Source organism: Atractosteus spatula, chromosome 5, assembly GCF_055471065.1.
Source record: "Atractosteus spatula isolate fAtrSpa1 chromosome 5, fAtrSpa1.hap1, whole genome shotgun sequence".
Lineage (NCBI taxonomy): Eukaryota > Metazoa > Chordata > Actinopteri > Semionotiformes > Lepisosteidae > Atractosteus > Atractosteus spatula.
Window position 1 is genome coordinate 4,419,207 of NC_142710.1, and position 18,260 is coordinate 4,437,466.

An 18,260-nucleotide genomic window follows, 5' to 3' on the forward strand; every position below is an offset into this window, starting at 1 on the left:
TCCTGTTCTCTGTCAGGCAGTGGCAGGGTGTGTTGAGAGTCACCAGCTGCTGATGAAGAGTGTTCTGGCAGACAAACGGTTAACCCAGCTCCAGAGGGAGGGCGGGGCCACGCTTGCCCGCCTCCGGAAAGAGGTGGAGCTTCCCCATCTGACCCCTGACTGCAGGTAACCACAGCTACAAGGCAGTCAGTCAGTCCATTGCTGTATCAGCTAGCCAATGCAATTAGTGAGGTGCTCATTCAGTGTCAGCTAGTCAATCCAGTTAGAGCTAGTTAATCCAGTTAATCCAGGAGGTTCATTAAGTGTCAGCAGGTCAGTCAAGTTGATCAAGAGGTCCAGTTAGTCAGCTGATCATTCAGTGTCAGCTAGTCAGTCCAGTTAGTCGGCTGATCTTCCAGTGTCAGCTAGTCAGTCCAGTTAGTCGGCTGATCATTGAGTGGCAGCTAGTCAGTCCAGTTAATCAGCTGATCGTTGAGTGGCAGACAGAATTTTCAAAACATCTGAAAACACGCGGAACAGTGAACAAGAGGCAGGTGCTGGAGGCAGGGAGGCGACTCTGTGACAGTGAGGGGGTGGCGTCTCCTCCCTGCTGCAGGGCCGTCCTCGTTCTCACAATGCACTTCCTTCCTCCCTCGCCGTCCCGGGTTCAGCACAGTGTTAACGGACTGCCGCGTCCAGGCAGGGCATCTGCCTTTGTCTCTCATTCTCTCTCTCCCTCTCTTTGCTTCCTGTTTCCAATCAAACAAATCCTGGTATTTCCGCCTTTTTCTGTGCATATCCTGGACTGGAGATGAAGAGCCAGACACACAGGCTAACGTGCCGATACATTGACTGCCAGACAAACTGACTCACTGACAGACTTACACAGCAGCTGATACACTGACTGACCGAAATACCGTTTATCTTACTGACACAGACTGACTGACCCATGGACACACTGACTCCCACACGGACTGAGAATGTTTGCTCCCCTTCCACAGGGTTGCCCTGGACGTAACCTCTGACCTCTATGACAGCGTGGACGATGCCCTTCACCGATTGGTCCGTGTGTCCAACCAGCGAGGCCGTGACCTGGAAGTGCTAGGCCAGTTAGCCGCCCTGGAAGAAAGACTGAACAAGGTTTCCTTTCTTATCTGTCTGAGCAGATCTAGAATGAAGGACATGAACCACACTGCTGTGTGGTCCTAAGGGGGGGGGGGTGAGCTCCCCCTTGTGGAGAGCAGTGGAAGTGCAGGTACTGCCACAAAGCTTTTCCCACACATTGAAATTGGCCTCCCCGTGTCTGAAGCATGTTTTTGCAGTGCAAGGATTAATCCATATAAACCAGGGAGCTATCTGCTGCTGTTGCAGACAATATCAGTAATGATAACAATAACAAGAACTGTGAATGAGATGCACAACTGCCAAAATGCCATACGAGCTGGATGTGTTCATACACATACTCCGCTGGGCGGAGCGGTGGCTCTGTGGCTCAGGATCTGCGCCTGTGGCTGGAAGGTTGCCGGTTCAAATCCCACAGCCGGCAGAGGAATCCTACTCCGTTGGGCCCCTGAGCAAGGCCCTTAACCCCAGCTGCTCCAGGGGCGCTGTACAATGGCTGACTCTGCGCTCTGACCCCAAGCTTCTCTCTCTCTCTCTGTGTGTCTCATTGAGAGCAAGCTGAGGTCTGTGAAAAGACAAATTCCTAATGCAAGAAATTGTATTGGGCCAATAAAGTGATATTATTATTATTATACTTAGTGGGAGTATGTTTGGCGCCCCCTGCTGCCTGTGTGAATTGTGAACCCCTCCCCCTGTCTTTCAGTGTGAGCAGTGGCTGGAGGAGGCAGAGGCGCGGACAGAGGGGTTCAAGGAGGTGGGGGACGCTCTGGAGCTGCTCTCCGCCAAGTACCAGGACTTCCAACAGTTCAGCCAGGCGGCCATGGTAACACGGCCCACCTCCTCCGCTCAGCTTAGCGTACTGCCAATCGTAGCCGAAATTCCACAGCAGACGGGCGGCAGTGTTAATGAATGCTGTGTCAGTACTTCATATTACTACCAGAGGCAGCAGCACTATGAGCAAATGCTGTGAAATGAGTTTTAATAAGAGTGGAAACCTTTTAATTAGGTGTTAAAATCTGCTTGTCCCTTGTATATTATTTAGAGTGTCTATATGAGGTATTGTGTACATTGTATATAGGTCCTATTTGAGCTACTGTGCAGGGGCTCTGTATATTGTATACAGGTCCTATTTGAGCTACTGTGCGGGGGTCTGTATATTTTATACAATTCTTATTTGAGCTAGTGTGTAGGGTTTCTGTATATTGTAAACAGTTCCTATATGAGGTACTGTGTAGGGCTCTGTATATTGTACACAGTTCCTATATGAGCTACAGGGTAGGGCTCTGTATATTGTATACAGTTCCTATATGAGCTACTGTGTAGGGCTCTGTATATTGTACACAGTTCCTTTATGAGCTACTGTGTAGGGGTTCTGTATATTGTACACAGTTCCTATATGAGCTACAGGGTAGGGCTCTGTATATTGTATACAGTTCCATTAAGAGGTACTGTGTATGGGGTCTGTATATTGTACACAGTTCCTATATGAGCTACAATGTAGGGCTCTGTTTATTGTACACCGTACACCTGTATGTGTGCAACCTGTGTGTGTGCTGTGTTGCAGGAGTCTAACAGGCAGGCATACGAGCTGCTGTCAGAGCTGCAGAGCTGGGCCGGGCCTGGGGAACCGGGCGTGGCACAGGGGGTCCGGAGTCGCGTCCCGGGGCTGAGAGACCGGCTCAGAGACCTGTCTTTCTCCCTGGAGCACTGTGGGTCGCAGCTGGACAAGAGCCTCAGGCTGCACTCCACACTGACAGAGGTCAGCTGCTCCATCGCTGAGTATTGAGATGTCACTGTGTTTGTATTAACCCCACTGTCTCTCTCTCAGTGTCACTGTCAGTGAAGTGTCACTGTGTCTGTATTAACCCCACTGTCTCTTTCAGTGTCACTGTCAGTGATGTGTCAATGTGTCTGTATTAACCCCACTGTCTCTCAGTGTCACACCAGTGAAGTGACACTGTGTCTGTATTAACCCCACTGTCTCTCTCAGTGTCACTGTCAGTGAAGTGTCACTGTGTCTGTATTAACCCCACTGTCTCTCTCAGTGTCACACCAGTGAAGTGACACTGTGTCTGTATTAACCCCACTGTCTCTCAGTGTCACACCAGTGAAGTGACACTGTGTCTGTATTAACCCCACTGTCTCTCTCAGTGTCACTGTCAGTGATGTGTCAATGTGTCTGTATTAACCCCACTGTCTCTCTCAGTGTCACACCAGTGAAGTGACACTGTGTCTGTATTAACCCCACTGTCTCTCTCAGTGTCACTGTCAGTGAAGTGTCAATGTGTCTGTATTAACCCCACTGTCTCTCTCAGTGTCACACCAGTGAAGTGACACTGTGTCTGTATTAACCCCACTGTCTCTCTCAGTGTCACTGTCAGTGAAGTGTCAATGTGTCTGTATTAACCCCACTGTCTCTCTCAGTGTCACACCAGTGAAGTGACACTGTGTCTGTATTAACCCCACTGTCTGTCTCAGTGTCACTGTCAGTGAAGTGTCACTGTGTCTGTATTAACCCCACTGTCTGTCTCTCCCTCAGGCGTCTCAGTGGAGTGAGGCAGTCCTGGCCCGTCTCTCTCTAGTGCCCTCCTCCTTCTGCCTCTCCCCCTCCCGCTGTGCCCACGCCCTGTCCCTCCTCCAGCGCTGCCGTGGCGACCTGCCCGAAATCCCTGCCTCCCGTTTCCGTGACGCCCGGGCCCTGGCCCTGGACCTCGGCGGCGGGCCTCTCCTGGAGCGCTGGTCGGCGGTGCGAGGGCAGTACGAGGAGACGCTCTCTCTGCTGCAGGATCGCCTGCTGCTGGCGCAGCACTGCCAGCGCACCAAGCTGAGCTCCACCCCGTCCCAGAGCTTGAGCGACCTCTCTTCCGAGTGGGCCCCCCGGAAACTGCCAGAGAGGAAAGAGGGGGATTGGGACTCTGGGTCAGGGGGCTCGGACAGTGGAGGCACCACACTACAAAGCTGGGGGTCCCTGGCCTCTCTCTTCAAACCCCTTCCCTCGCTGCTCTTGCTCCCCCAGAACGTGCCCACCTTGAGGGTGGAGGAGCTGGGGGACAAAGGCAGGGGGAGAGGGGGGAGACCTCCTGCCCCTTCCCCTGGGAGCACACAGGCTAACAGCACTGGGAGCAGCAGTGCCCCTCCTCGCTTCCTGCAGGCCCTGCTCAACCCCTCAAAGAAAACGGTGAGCTAAAGAGAGCCCTGACGTCTTCCTTTACCTGATTCATGGCTGTCAAACTGAGCTCATGGACACACTCCTGAGCTCATGGGCTCACTCCTGAGCTCATGGGCACACTCCTGAGCTGCTGGTTAATCCCTGAGCTCCTGGACACACTCCTGAGCTCCTGGGCACATTCCTGAGCTGCTGGTTAATCCCTGAGCTCATGGACACACTCCTGAGCTCCTGGGCAATCCCTGAGCTGCTGGGTAGACTCCTGAGCATCCGAGCAAACTCCTGAGCTCCTGCGTGTACTCTTGGATCTGTTTATAGTTTCTCAACAACTGAGCTTGATATATCTGGTGTCTGTGTATGCAGTTAGCAAGGGGTTCCCAACGCACCTGCTGCCCTTTCACTTCACCTGAGTTATCACTTACATAATCCTATCGACACCAGGATTCTATCACACTCTCTTCATCAGTTCCATTCCTTCATTTATACATTTCTTAATCACAAGATCTTAAAGCGTAAGAGTAGCAAACCAAGCGGGCAATTGCTTTAATCGAAGAGCTCGTTAGCTCAGTGAATGAGATACGAGCTCAATTCATGATTAAGACCAGGTATGGGAACCCCTGCAGTAACCTATATGTAAAAAATTGTTAATACTAATAGTAGAATTACATTTGCAAACAATGCTCTCCTGTATATTAAAGCCTGTCAATTCTACAGTTCTCTCTTGAGCAATTTCCTCTGATATGTGAGGTCGTTGCAGTAACAGACTTCTGTCTTTAATAACATTCTCACATGATCTGTATTTTCCCACTTATTGAATTATAAACTGAATTCCACTCTCCCATTTACTTTGAGGTTTTTCCATATACAAAAACTCCCTTGTTGTTTCTCTGTTTTCCGCTGTGCAGGCGGAAGACAGCTCTGCCCCAGTGAAGCCCACCCGCAAACGCAACCCCAGCTTCGACCTGCAGGCCCTGCTGGCCCCCCGGAGAAACTCCAGGGACCCTGGTGGGAGACCCGGGGGCGAGGCCCCGGCACAGCGGGGCTCCCCCCTCCTCAGGCTGGGCCGGCGCGCGGCTGAGCCCCCCCCGCCCGCGCCCCCCACCGCCCTGGGCCAGGGAGGGGGAGGGGGAGTCCTGATCAGGGGGCTGGAGGTCAGCAGCAGAGAGGTCGTGGACCAGACCGGGTCGCCACGGCAACATGTCCTGCTGGGGAGGACGGAGAGGGAGATGACGGCACTGGAGAGGCACACTGCACACAGGTAACAGCTGGGCTGGAGCTGTCTGCTACACTGCAGGCACACTGGAGACTCACTGCAGACTCACTGCAGACACACTGCAGACACACTGCACACAGGTAACAGCTGGGCTGGAGCTGTCTGCTACACTGCAGGCACACTGGAGACTCACTGCAGACTCACTGCAGACACACTGCAGACACACTGCACACAGGTAACAGCTGGGCTGGAGCTGTCTGCTACACTGCAGGCACACTGGAGACTCACTGCAGACTCACTGCAGACACACTGCACACAGGTAACAGCTGGGCTGGAGCTGTCTGACACACTGCAGACACACTGCAGACACACTGCATACAGGTAACACCTGGGCTGGAGCTGTCTGAAACACTGCAGACTCACTGCAGACTCACTGCAGACTCACTGGAGACACACTGGAGACACACTGCACACAGGTAACAGCTGGGCTGGAGCTGTCTGCTACACTGCAGGCACACTGCAGACACACTGCAGACACACTGGAGACACACTGCAGACACACTGCATACAGGTAACACCTGGGCTGGAGCTGTCTGACATACTGCAGGCACATTGGAGACACACTGGAGACACACTGCACACACTGCACACAGGTAACACCTGGGCTGGAGCTGTCTGACACACTGCAGACTCACTGCAGACTCACTGGAGACACACTGGAGACACACTGCACACAGGTAACAGCTGGGCTGGAGCTGTCTGCTACACTGCAGGCACACTGCAGGCACACTGCAGACACACTGCAGACACACTGGAGACACACTGCAGACACACTGCATACAGGTAACACCTGGGCTGGAGCTGTCTGACATACTGCAGGCACATTGGAGACACACTGGAGACACACTGCAGACACACTGCACACAGGTAACACCTGGGCTGGAGCTGTCTGACACACTGCAGACTCACTGCAGACACACTGGAGGCACACTGCAGACACACTGCATACAGGTAACACCTGGGCTGGAGCTGTCTGACACACTGCAGACACACTGGAGACACATTGCAGACACACTGGAGATGCACTTTAAACACACTGCAGACACACCAGTGCACCCTACTTCCTCTTTCCCACCGGGAATCCAAAACTGCGCTAGCATGAACATTTAAAGGCATTCCGGAGTTTGTCAGATCTGTCTTGCCCTGTACCTCCTCAAGACTGTACTGCAGAGGGCTCTGTGTCTGTGTTCCCCCCTCAGCAAGGTGTACCAGTTGTGGTCCAGGCTGCTCAGTTCCGAGCGAGAGTACGTGTCGGTCCTGCAGGGGGTGGAGGAGGAGTTCCTGCCGCTGATGGATAGCCCCGACCTGCCCACCCCACTCAGGGGCAAAAAATGTGCCCTCTTCGGCAACTGGGAGAAACTGAGCACCTTCCACGCGCAGTACCTCCTTCCGGCCATAGAGGGCGCCAGCAGCCAGCCTCTCAGCCTGGCAGACTGCTTTCTTAAATATGTGAGTGGAAGCACAAGATATATTTTTTAGTGGTTTTCGATTGGATAATCCGCCTATAGTTGGCTCCGGTATTGTTATGGGAACAGCAGATAAACCTACAGGACATTGAGACTCTCCGTCTTCTTCCTCCTCTCGCCACCAGAGGGAGCACTTCCTGCTCTATTCTCAGTTCATAAAGACCCAGCCAGCATCAGACTCTCAGCTGGTCACTCAGGCAGTGGACTACTTCAAGGTAAGTCCCGGCTCTCCGACTTTCCGACGCAGAACAGGCCTGAACCGGCTCACTGTGTTAATAGTGTGTGTCTGCGAATGGTTAGTTTGTAATGCATGTGCGAGTTTTTATATCCTTGCCCGAAGGGTGTACTGTCCATTAACCACACAATTTAAATTTGGCCTGAAATCCATCCATCCATCCGTTTCCTCTACACTTTATGCAATTGAGGGGGTTGCAAGGGATGCTGGAACCTATCCCAGCAGGCAAATGGTGCAGGGCAGGATACACCCTGGACAGGACGCCAGTCCATTGCGGGGCAGACGGGCACACACTCACCAGTATGTCTGTGGACCGTGGGAAGTACTCGGAGCGTAAAAAAAAGAGACACAACGTTTCAGCTGTGGAGCCTTCTCCTGACACCTGAAGAAGGCTCCACAGGCGAAACATTGTGTCCCTTTTCTTTTCGGCAGAGAATAGACCTTTACCTGTTCCTGTTGGATAATCAAGCCTGAAACGAACTGAGCTTTTCTTCCAGCTCTCCTCCTCTCATTACCTCCTCTTGTCTTCTCTCCTCTCCCCCCTAGCTCCGACAGCAAGTGGTGGGATGCCTAGGCCCCACGGGGCCTCCCAGGGCCCCGCTCTCCCTGCCCCTCTGCCTGCAGGCCCCTGTCCAGAGGCTCCAAGAGTACTGTGAGCTCCTGGAGGAGCTGAGTGCCCTGGGGGCCCCCCACACCCCCCCTGCAGGGCCCGCTGCCCTCGCCGTGCTCCGGCACGCTCTGAGGCACGGCTGGGACCTCCGTGCCAGCACCCTCATCACCGGCTGCCCGGTAAGATCGCCCAGAGCCACGTGGTCTCCATCGTGATCTCCATCGTGGTCTTCATTGAGGTGCGATGGAAAACCAGCACAGGCCGCACAATGAAAACAGGCTCCCTCCTTTGAAAAAATGCTCCTTCTTGCAGTCGGGTCGGGATTAGCTTCTTTGTTGTTGTAGTTGCCAACAGCTACAGTATATCACCCTGTAGCTCACAGCTGGCAGCCCCACTGGAGCTCAGCAGGTGTGAGCCTGGTCAGTACCTGGGTGGGAGACTCCTGGGAAAGCTGAGGTTGCTGCTGGAAGAGGTGTTAATGGGGCCAGCAGGGGGTGCTGCACACTGGTTGTAGCAGTGGGATTCCCCATTACCTGGTAGCACCTGGACTGGAGTGTCCAGAAAAATGCCATATAAATGTAACGATATGATTCTACTGGAGGATTACTATAATTTATATTAATTTAAATTATATTAATTTAATTAAGTGAAAAATTAGAGCAGAGAGGGGGTAACAGGGTTCCCCCTGCTATTCTGGGATGGGCAATGCTGTTAATGTGTAGAGAGCGCCCCCTGCTGGTCTGGGATGGGCGATGCTGAACACTGTGCTGTGATGCAGGTAGAGCTCTTGGAGCAGGGTGAGCTGCTGAGGCAGGAGGAGCTGGAGGTGTGGGGAGCCAAGAAGAGGAAGGGCGTCCGGCGTGTCTTCCTGTACCGCCAGCTGATGGTCTTCACGAAGCCAAAGACAGCCAGCGGGGGGCGCTGCGTCTACACCTACAAACACTCCATCAAGGTGTGGTGCCTAGACTACAAACACTGCTGGCAAGAGAAACAGGTGGCGCTCTCAGAGCTGGCACTGCGTCACACTCTCTGACGCATGACCAGTGTGTGAAACTCGGAGAGTTTCATCTCTCATCTCTGTTATCTACAATAACCCCCCTCTCTCTCACCTCTCTCCTAATGTGTCTGCATTAACCTTCTCTCTACCAGTGTGTCTTCATTAACCTCTCTCATCTCCCTCAGTGTGCCTACATTAACCCTTCTCTCTTATCTCTTTCCCAGTGTGTCTACATTGATCCCTCTCTCTCCCAGTGTGTCTACATTAACCCCTCTCTCCCAGTGTGTCTACATTAACCCCTCTCTCTCCCAGTGTGTCTACATTAACCCCTCTCTCCCATTGTGTCTACATTAACCCCTCTCTCTCCCTGTGTGTCTACATTAACCCCTCTCTCTCCCAGTGTGTCTACATTAACCCCCCTCTCCCAGTGTGTCTACATTAACGTCTCTCATCTCCCTCAGTGTGCCTACGTTAACCCTTCTCTCTTATCTCTTTCCCAGTGTGTCTACATTGATCCCTCTTTCTCCAAGTGAGTCTACGTTAACTGCGCTCTCTCACGCCTCTCCCAGTGTATCTTCATTGACCCCTCTCTCTCACGCCTCTCCCAGTGTATCTTCATTGACCCCTCTCTCTCACGCCTCTCCCAGTGTGTCTACATTAACCTCCCTCTCTCCCAGTGTGACTACATTAACCCCCCTCTCTCCCAGTGTGACTACATTAACCCCTTTGTCCCATTGTGTCTACATTACCCCCCCCCCACACACACACACACCTCTCCCAGTGTGTCTACATTAACCCCTCTGTCCCAGTGTGTCTACATTGACCCTCTCTCTCTCAGGCAGTGGAGCTGGGGCTGACTCAGACGGTCGGGGACAGTGGCTTGCGGTTTGCGGTGTGGGTCAGACAGTGCCGGTCCAGGGACTCCCTCACTCTGCAGGCTCCGTCCCCAGAAAGCCGGCTGGCCTGGACACGAGACATTGCCCTGCTGCTGTGGGCACATGCCATCCGTAATGATGGTCAGTCTCAATAAGTGTCTGTCCTTCTCCGTGTTGGACTGTCTGCAACTCTCTCTCCTTCAGTCTTATCTCTGTGTTATTCAAGTTCAAACGGCTTTATTGTCATGACTAATGAATTACAGTGCTGCCAAAGCAGATCCAAAATACAACATTTACAATACAAATGTATTATTGGATGTTAACATACATCATGATTCTGGGAAAGGTGGGGGAATTCTGGGATCACAGAATATTTCTCACAGTGCAGTAGAAAGTGCACAGCCTGTCCTTCCTGGACAGCCAGGTCTGTGTCTGTGTCCAGTTTCTGTGTCCAGGCTGTGGTCACTGAGCCTGTCCTCTCTGGACAGCCAGGTTTGTGTCTGTGTCCAGTTTCTGTGTCTAGTCTATTGTCACTGAACCTGTCCTCTCTGGACAGTCAAGTCTGCCTGTATCGCCTCTCCCTCTCTCCCTTCACTGACACGGCTCCTCTCTCTCACTCTCAGAACTGTGCCTGAAGGAGTCTCTGTGTATGGGGGTGTCCAGCCAGCTCCTGCTGGACTTGCAGAGTGGTGCAGTCAGTCTCCATGACCGTGATCTCAACTACATCCTGACAAGAGGAGGTACTGAGCATGAAATGAACCTGCATGCCGCACTTCACCATGTCTCCACCAGGGGGCACTCAGTATACAGTCAGAAAAATATGTCTCGGATCGGCTGCTTCAACTGTGAGCTCTTTGTGAGATGTCTCAAGTTTTAAAAATTTGAAAGAACTATAAGTGTGAGGCACATACAACCCAGCTTCTTGCTCAATGCCAGCTCTGTCTTGTCATGGCAGGGTCATGTCCTGACAGCCAGGCCCCTCTGTTCCTGCGCGATGCCCCCCCAACCCTGAGACCCCTTTCCCTGGAGCTGCACTCACCCTCCTTCCAACCTGGGGATGACGACTGTGAGTCTGCCCGCCCTGTGTTCACTGGCGGTGTGTCTGTGCAATGACAAGCACAGTCACGAGTACATCTGATTAACCACTTTGTCTCTTTGTGTCTCTGTGCAGTTCTGGGCAGTTCTGACTCCTCTTCTGCCGGGAGTGGTCTAAGTCAAAAGGACCTGGAGTCCCCAGGGTCAAGAAAGGTCACCCCAAAATGGCCAGGCCAAACTGGAGGGTCATTCACTTCCATCTCAGAGGTCAGTCAGTCATTCAAGCCTGAGACACACTGACACCGGGAAATGTATCACTAGACCCCAGGCACACCAGGAACTGTATCACTAGACCCCGTACACACCAGGAACTGTATCACTAGACCCCAGGCACACCAGGAACTGTATCACTAGACCCCGTACACACCAGGAACTGTATCACTAGACCCCAGGCACACCAGGAACTGTATCACTAGACCCCGTACACACCAGGAACTGTATCACTAGACCCCAGGCACACCAGGAACTGTATCACTAGACCCCGTACACACCAGGAACTGTATCACTAGACCCTGTACACACCAGGAACTGTATCACTAGACCCCAGGCACACCAGGAACTGTATCACTAGACCACGTACACACCAGGAACTGTATCACTAGACCCCAGGCACACCAGGAACTGTATCACTAGACCCCGTACACACCAGGAACTGTATCACTAGACCCCAGGCACACCAGGAACTGTATCACTAGACCCCGGGCACACCAGGAACTGTATCACTAGACTCCAGACACACAAGGATCTGTGTCACTAGACCCCAGACACACCAGGAACTGTATCACTAGACCCCAGACACACCAGGATCTGTGTCACTAGACTCCAGACACACCAGGAACTGTATCACTAGACCCCAGGCACACCAGGAACTGTATCACTAGACCCCGTACACACCAGGAACTGTATCACTAGACCCCAGGCACACCAGGAACTGTATCACTAGACCCCAGGCACACCAGGATCTGTGTCACTAGACCCCTGTACACACCAGGAACTGTATCACTAGACTCCAGACACACCAGGATCTGTGTCACTAGACTCCAGACACACCAGGAACTGTATCACTAGACCCCAGGCACACCAGGAACTGTATCACTAGACCCCGTACACACCAGGAACTGTATCACTAGACCCCAGGCACACCAGGAACTGTATCACTAGACCCCAGGCACACCAGGATCTGTGTCACTAGACTCCAGACACACCAGGAACTGTATCACTAGACCCCAGACACACCAGGAACTCTATCACTAGACCCCAGGCACACCAGGAACTGTATCACTAGACCCCGTACACACCAGGAACTGTATCACTAGACCCTGTACACACCAGGAACTGTATCACTAGACTCCAGACACACCAGGATCTGTGTCGCTAGACTCCAGACACACCAGGAACTGTATCACTAGACTCCGTACACACCAGGAACTGTATCACTAGACCCCAGGCACACCAGGAACTGTATCACTAGACCCCAGGCACACCAGGATCTGTGTCACTAGACCCCCGTACACACCAGGAACTGTATCACTAGACCCCAGACACACCAGGAACTGTATCACTAGACCCCAGGCACACCAGGAACTGTATCACTGGACCCCAGGCACACCAGGAACTGTATCACTAGACCCCAGACCCAGACACGCAGGAGACTGTAGCACCAGCCCATGCACGTGCAGATTTCTCTCAGGGGGTTAATTAGTATTATATCTGTGTTTGCTTCTCCAGAACATATCTCCCTCCACTGCAGTGTGACCGGCGTCTCGTTTCCTGTAAGTGTCCTCACCGAAGGGACCACCTCCATTATCCTCCGGCTCTCCCTCCCCATCTCGTCCAGCTCCTCTCCTCTCTGTCTCCTGTTTCCAGCCCCCCTGCGTGAGCCTTCCCTGAACCTGAGCGTCCCTTCTCCCTTCTCTCCCCCTCCCAGCTCTGGGCTGCTCTGTCGGTCTCAGCGCGGCTGCACGCAACCACTCCCGCCCTCCTCTTCCTCCTCCTGTCACTGTGCTACCATCCTCCTCCTCTTTCTCCCGTAGACCCTGCAGATCGGAGCTTGGCTTCGCTCGAGGAACCACTACAGACGCCCTCCCCCCCTACAACTGGAATGCAACGATTAAAACGTATCGGAGAGAGAGAGAGCTCCGAGGCCTCTCTGCTCCAGAACTGGAAACCCCCCCCCATCATCGGAGAGACGGGTCTCCACCACGCCGGCTTTGATCCCTCGCTTCCGGATCCTCCCTTCGCCTCCCCTGGAAGGATTCTGGGGAATCGTCAGCTCACGGCTCACGGCTCTTGCTCTGTCCCCCCGGCACAGTGAGCTACGCCAGCGGGCTTCCATTCGTGCCTGTAATCCACCGGCTTCCACCGGCAGCTCCCAGCAGCTCTCCAGTCAGGATTCCGGGCTCTCCAGGACTTTCTGATTCCTGAAACCAGAACATCAAAATCCACTTTGTGTCCGGATGGGGCTTCTCCTTAAAGCTTGCCAAGGGAATGCTGGGCCGGTGTCGGCGGTACAGCAGGCAGTTCATGAACACAAACAGGGCAAGCGACCGAGGCCAGAGATGTTCGGGACCCCTTCGGTAATACACCCCTTCTGACAGGACACAGTCCGCAGTGCGAGGGGGAAGGGAGACGACAGAGACTCTCTCTCTAATAAACACAAGAGGCAGCGAAGAGGGGTTTCCAGAACCCAGAGCCCCAAGCTCTGCTCTCTGCGGGCATCTGCCATCGCTGAGAGTGGTCTGAAATCTGTTCGCCGCAGACTGGAACCCCTTCCTGTTTTTCTGACCAATGCTTTTCTGAACAAGGCCAGCTAGCTGCCGTGCAGGTTTACTGTGGTAAACTGTGGTAGAATCAGAGTAAAACATGACACAGCAATGTGTGTGAAGATACCATTAGAGCACAACTTAAACTGTGGGAACAAGATGTATATCTATATACAAACACGTGAGAGAGAATGTATTTATCCCAACCTGCACCAGCAGATCAGGGAGAGGAGAGAGAAACTGTACCCCAGACTGTACCCCAACCTGCACCAGCAGGTCAGGGGAGGAGATAGAAACTGTACCCCAGACTGTACCCTAACCTGCACCAGCAGGTCAGGGAGAGGAGAGAGAAATTGTACCCCAGACTGTACCCCAGCCTGCACCAGCAGATCAGGGGGAGAGAGAAACTGTACCCCAACCTGCACAGCAGATCAGAGGGAGGAGAGAGAAACTGTACCCCAGACTGTACCCCAACCTGCACCAGGAGGTCAGGGGAGGAGATAGAAACTGTACCTAACACTGTACCCCAGCCTGCACCAGAAGATCAGGGGGAGAGAGAGAAACTGTACCCCAGACTGTACCCCAACCTGCACCAGGAGGTCAGGGGAGGAGATAGAAACTGTACCTAACACTGTACCCCAGCCTGCACCAGCAGATCAGGGGGAGAGAGAAACTGTACCCCAACCTGCACAGCAGATCAGAGGGAGGAGAGAGAAACTACCCCAGACTGTACCCCAACCTGCACCAGCAGATCAGGGAGAGGAGAGAGAAACTGTACCCCAGACTGTACCCCAACCTGCACCAGCAGGTCAGGGGAGGAGATAGAAACTGTACCTAACACTGTACCCCAGCCTGCACCAGAAGATCAGGGGGAGAGAGAGAAACTGTACCCCAGACTGTACCCCAACCTGCACCAGCAGATCAGGGGGAGAGAGAAACTGTACCCCAGACTGTACCCCAACCTGCACCAGCAGATCAGGGGGAGAGAGAAACTGTACCCCAGACTGTACCCCAACCTGCACCAGCAGATCAGGGGGAGAGAGAAACTGTACCTAACACTGTACCCCAACCTGCACCAGAAGATCAAGGAGAGGAGAGAGAAACTGTACCCCAGACTGTACCCCAACCTGCACCAGCAGATCAGAGGGAGGAGAGAGAAACTGTACCCCAGACTGTACCCCAACCTGCACCAGCAGATCAGAGGGAGGAGAGAGAAACTGTACCCCAAACTGTACCCCAATCTGCACCAGCAGATCAGGGGGAAGAGAGAGAAACTGTACCCCAAACTGTACCCCAATCTGCACCAGCAGATCAGAGGGAGGAGAGAGAAACTGTACCCCAAACTGTACCCCAACCTGCACCAGCAGATCAGGGGGAAGAGAGAGAAACTGTACCCCAGACTGTACCCCAACCTGCACCAGCAGATCAGGGGGAAGAGAGAGAAACTGTACCCCAGACTGTACCCCATTCTGCACCAGCCTTGGAATTCAGCCAGTGTTAACCCACCTTTTGTTACGAGCAGCGCCCTAGGATCGTTAATGACCAAATGCCGTGGACCTTGGTTTAACGTCTCATCTGAAGGAGAGTGCCTCCTACAGCTCAGCATCCCCAGTAATCATACTGGAGCATTGGTCTGGGACATTGTGACCCACAGAGGACAGCGCCACCTACTGGTTCAGCAACACTATTCGCAGCAGCAACCAAGTGTTGCTGTGGAGGTCTCCCATTCTGGTACAGATCAGGCCCCACACTTGTCTAACTGAGGAGCTGATCAGGCTACATGGTGGTAATCTTGCACTAATTATCGACCCATACTGTTTGCATTACTTCCTTCTTGAGTCAGGGGTGGCTTACAACAACCCAGATGGGCTGGGGTGTCCAGATATGTGGAAGAGGATCCTACAAGTAGAACAAGGAGAAACATGTCTGGTCACCCTGGGACGAGACGGCAGTTCTTTGAGTAGGCGTTCAGTAAAATGCTATTTGACAAAATGCTATTCAGCTTTTTCAGCCATCACATTCTACAGCACTTAAAGGCTACATAGCATTATAGTCTGTGTCTTGTATAATAATAATAATCTTATCTGTCATAAGAATTCTTTAAAAATATATCTGTAAGTAAATTGCCTTGTTCCTTTAATTGCCAATGACAGACTTTTGCCGAGGTTGCTGAAGAAATGTGGACTACAGTAAAAATGATCAGTGCAAATATATGTATTTAAGATTATTCACTGAATATTCTGTGGTTTAATACTGGTGGAGCAGACTGAATGGCTGGTATAACACTGAGAGTGAGACAGCGCAGTGAGAGTGAGATAGCACAGTGAGAATGAGACACAGAGCAGTGAGAGTGAGAGAGCACAGTGAGAGTGAGACACAGTGCAGTGAGAGTGAGACACAGAGCAGTGAGAGTGAGACACAGACCAGTGTGAGTGAGACAGTCCAGTGAGAGTGAGACACTGCACAGAGAAAGTGAGACAGTGCAGTGAGAGTGAGACACAGCGCAGTGAGAGTGAAAGAGCACAGTGAGATTGAGACACCGTGCAGTGGGAGTGAGACAGAGCAGTGGGAGTGAGCGTGCAGTGAGAGACACAGTGCAGTGAGAGTGAGACACAGCACAGTGAGAGTGAAAGAGCACAGTGAGATTGATACACCGTGCAGTGGGAGTGAGACAGAGCAGTGTCAGAGTGCAGTAAGAGTGAGAGAGCACAGTGTAAGTGAGACACAGTGCAGTGAGAGTGAAACACAGCGCAGTGAGAGTGAAACACAGCGCAGTGAGAGTGAAAGAGCACAGTGAGATTGAGACACCGTGCAGTGGGAGTGAGACAGAGCAGTGTGAGAGTGCAGTAAGAGTGAGAGAGCACAGTGTAAGTGAGACACAGTGCAGTGAGAGTGAAACACAGCGCAGTGAGAGTGAAAGAGCACAGTGAGATTGAGACACCGTGCAGTGCCAGTGAGACAGAGCAGTGCGAGTGAGACAGAGCAGTGTGAGTGAGACAGTCCAGTGAGAGTGAGAGAGCACAGTGAGATTGAAACACCGTGCAGTGCGAGTGAGACACAGAGCAGTGGGAGTGAGACACAGCGCAGTGAGACTGAGACACAGCACAGTGAGAGTGAGACACCGTGCAGTGTGAGTGAGACAGAGCAGTGTGAGTGAGACAGCACAGTGAGATTGAAACACAGTGCGAGTGAGACACAGAGCAGTGGGAGTGAGACACAGCACTGAGAGTGAGAGAGCACAGTGAGAGTGAGACACAGCACAGTGAAAGTGAGACAGCACAGTGTGAGTGAGACAGTGCAGTGAGACAGACAAGGATACTGGAGAAGCAGGACAGGTGAAGGAAGGAGAGAAAAGGTCTTGGGTGCGAGAGAAAGGGAGGGAAGAACAGAGAGCAAACCTGGGACACATGAGACATGAAAGGGGGGAATGGAGAAGAAGAGACAGAGAGGGGGAGAGGGAAGTTTGGGTGGGAAAAGAGCAGAAAGAGAGCAGATTGAGAGGGAGGTGGGGCAGAGAAGCACAGGAGGCGCCGGGGGGATTTGGGTGAGAAAAGACGAAAGAGAGAAAGAGAGAGAGGGGAAGAGGGTCTTGACAAAAGAGTGAAAAATCTTGAGTACAAAGAGGGAGAGCGGAGAATGGATCAGGCTGAACTTCAAAGGGATTTTTTGTGACTGGTTGCCAGGACGACAGACATTAGCATGTGATTAGCTTTTTACATCATGTAAGGAGAAAGTGTGTGTGGGGGGGTAGATTAGGAGAGAGGTGGGGGTGGAGGCTGGTGATTGTTACAGACACACTGACTGACTGGACACTCCAGTACATTAACACTGCACTGAGAGAGAGGGGTTCATACAGACACACTGACTGACTGGACACTCCAGTACATTAACACTGCACTGAGAGAGAGGGGTTCATACAGACACACTGACTGACTGGACACTCCAGTACATTAACACTGCACTGAGAGAGAGGGGTTCATACAGACACACTGACTGACTGGACACTACAGTACATTAACACTGCACTTAGAGAGAGGGGTTCATACAGACACACTGACTGGACACTCCAGTACATTAACACTGCACTGAGAGAGAGGGGTTAATACAGACACACTGACTGACTGGACACTCCAGTACATTAACACTGCACTGAGAGAGAGGGGTTCATACAGACACACTGACTGGACACTCCAGTACATTAACACTGCACTGAGAGAGAGGGGTTCATACAGACACACTGACTGACTGGACACTCCAGTACATTAACACTGCACTGAGAGAGAGGGGTTCATACAGACACACTGACTGACTGGACACTACAGTACATTAACACTGCACTTAGAGAGAGGGGTTCATACAGACACACTGACTGGACACTCCAGTACATTAACACTGCACTGAGAGAGAGGGGTTAATACAGACACACTGACTGACTGGACACTCCAGTACATTAACACTGCACTGAGAGAGAGGGGTTCATACAGACACACTGACTGGACACTCCAGTACATTAACACTGCACTGAGAGAGAGGGGTTCATACAGACACACTGACTGACTGGACACTCCAGTACATTAACACTGCACTGAGAGAGAGGGGTTCATACAGACACACTGACTGACTGGACACTCCAGTACATTAACACTGCACTGAGAGAGAGGGGTTCATACAGACACACTG

The 18,260-nt window shown here is 52.5% G+C and overlaps 1 protein-coding gene across 4 annotated transcripts in view; it reads left to right on the top strand.

Moving 5' to 3' along the window:
• The window catches only part of arhgef40 (Rho guanine nucleotide exchange factor 40), a 35,791-nt gene extending 19,987 nt beyond the window's left edge, over positions 1–15,804 (top strand). For 2 of the 4 annotated variants that reach the window (XM_088917779.1, XM_088917780.1), the window contains exons 11-26: positions 17–165; positions 981–1,119; positions 1,805–1,924; positions 2,666–2,860; positions 3,641–4,279; positions 5,173–5,525; positions 6,740–6,989; positions 7,132–7,221; positions 7,788–8,030; positions 8,630–8,803; positions 9,687–9,864; positions 10,347–10,463; positions 10,679–10,789; positions 10,895–11,025; positions 12,547–12,590; positions 12,852–15,804. In XM_088917779.1, coding sequence (XP_088773905.1) covers positions 17–165; positions 981–1,119; positions 1,805–1,924; positions 2,666–2,860; positions 3,641–4,279; positions 5,173–5,525; positions 6,740–6,989; positions 7,132–7,221; positions 7,788–8,030; positions 8,630–8,803; positions 9,687–9,864; positions 10,347–10,463; positions 10,679–10,789; positions 10,895–11,025; positions 12,547–12,573 — 2,916 coding nt within the window. In that variant the 3' untranslated portion in view covers positions 12,574–12,590; positions 12,852–15,804. Of the gene's footprint in view, positions 1–16; positions 166–980; positions 1,120–1,804; positions 1,925–2,665; positions 2,861–3,640; positions 4,280–5,172; positions 5,526–6,739; positions 6,990–7,131; positions 7,222–7,787; positions 8,031–8,629; positions 8,804–9,000; positions 9,865–10,346; positions 10,464–10,678; positions 10,790–10,894; positions 11,026–12,546; positions 12,591–12,851 lie in introns of those variants that run through there. The other 2 variants (XR_016091105.1, XR_016091106.1) reach the window with 2 other exon arrangements.
• The last annotated feature ends 2,456 nt before the right edge of the window (positions 15,805–18,260 follow it).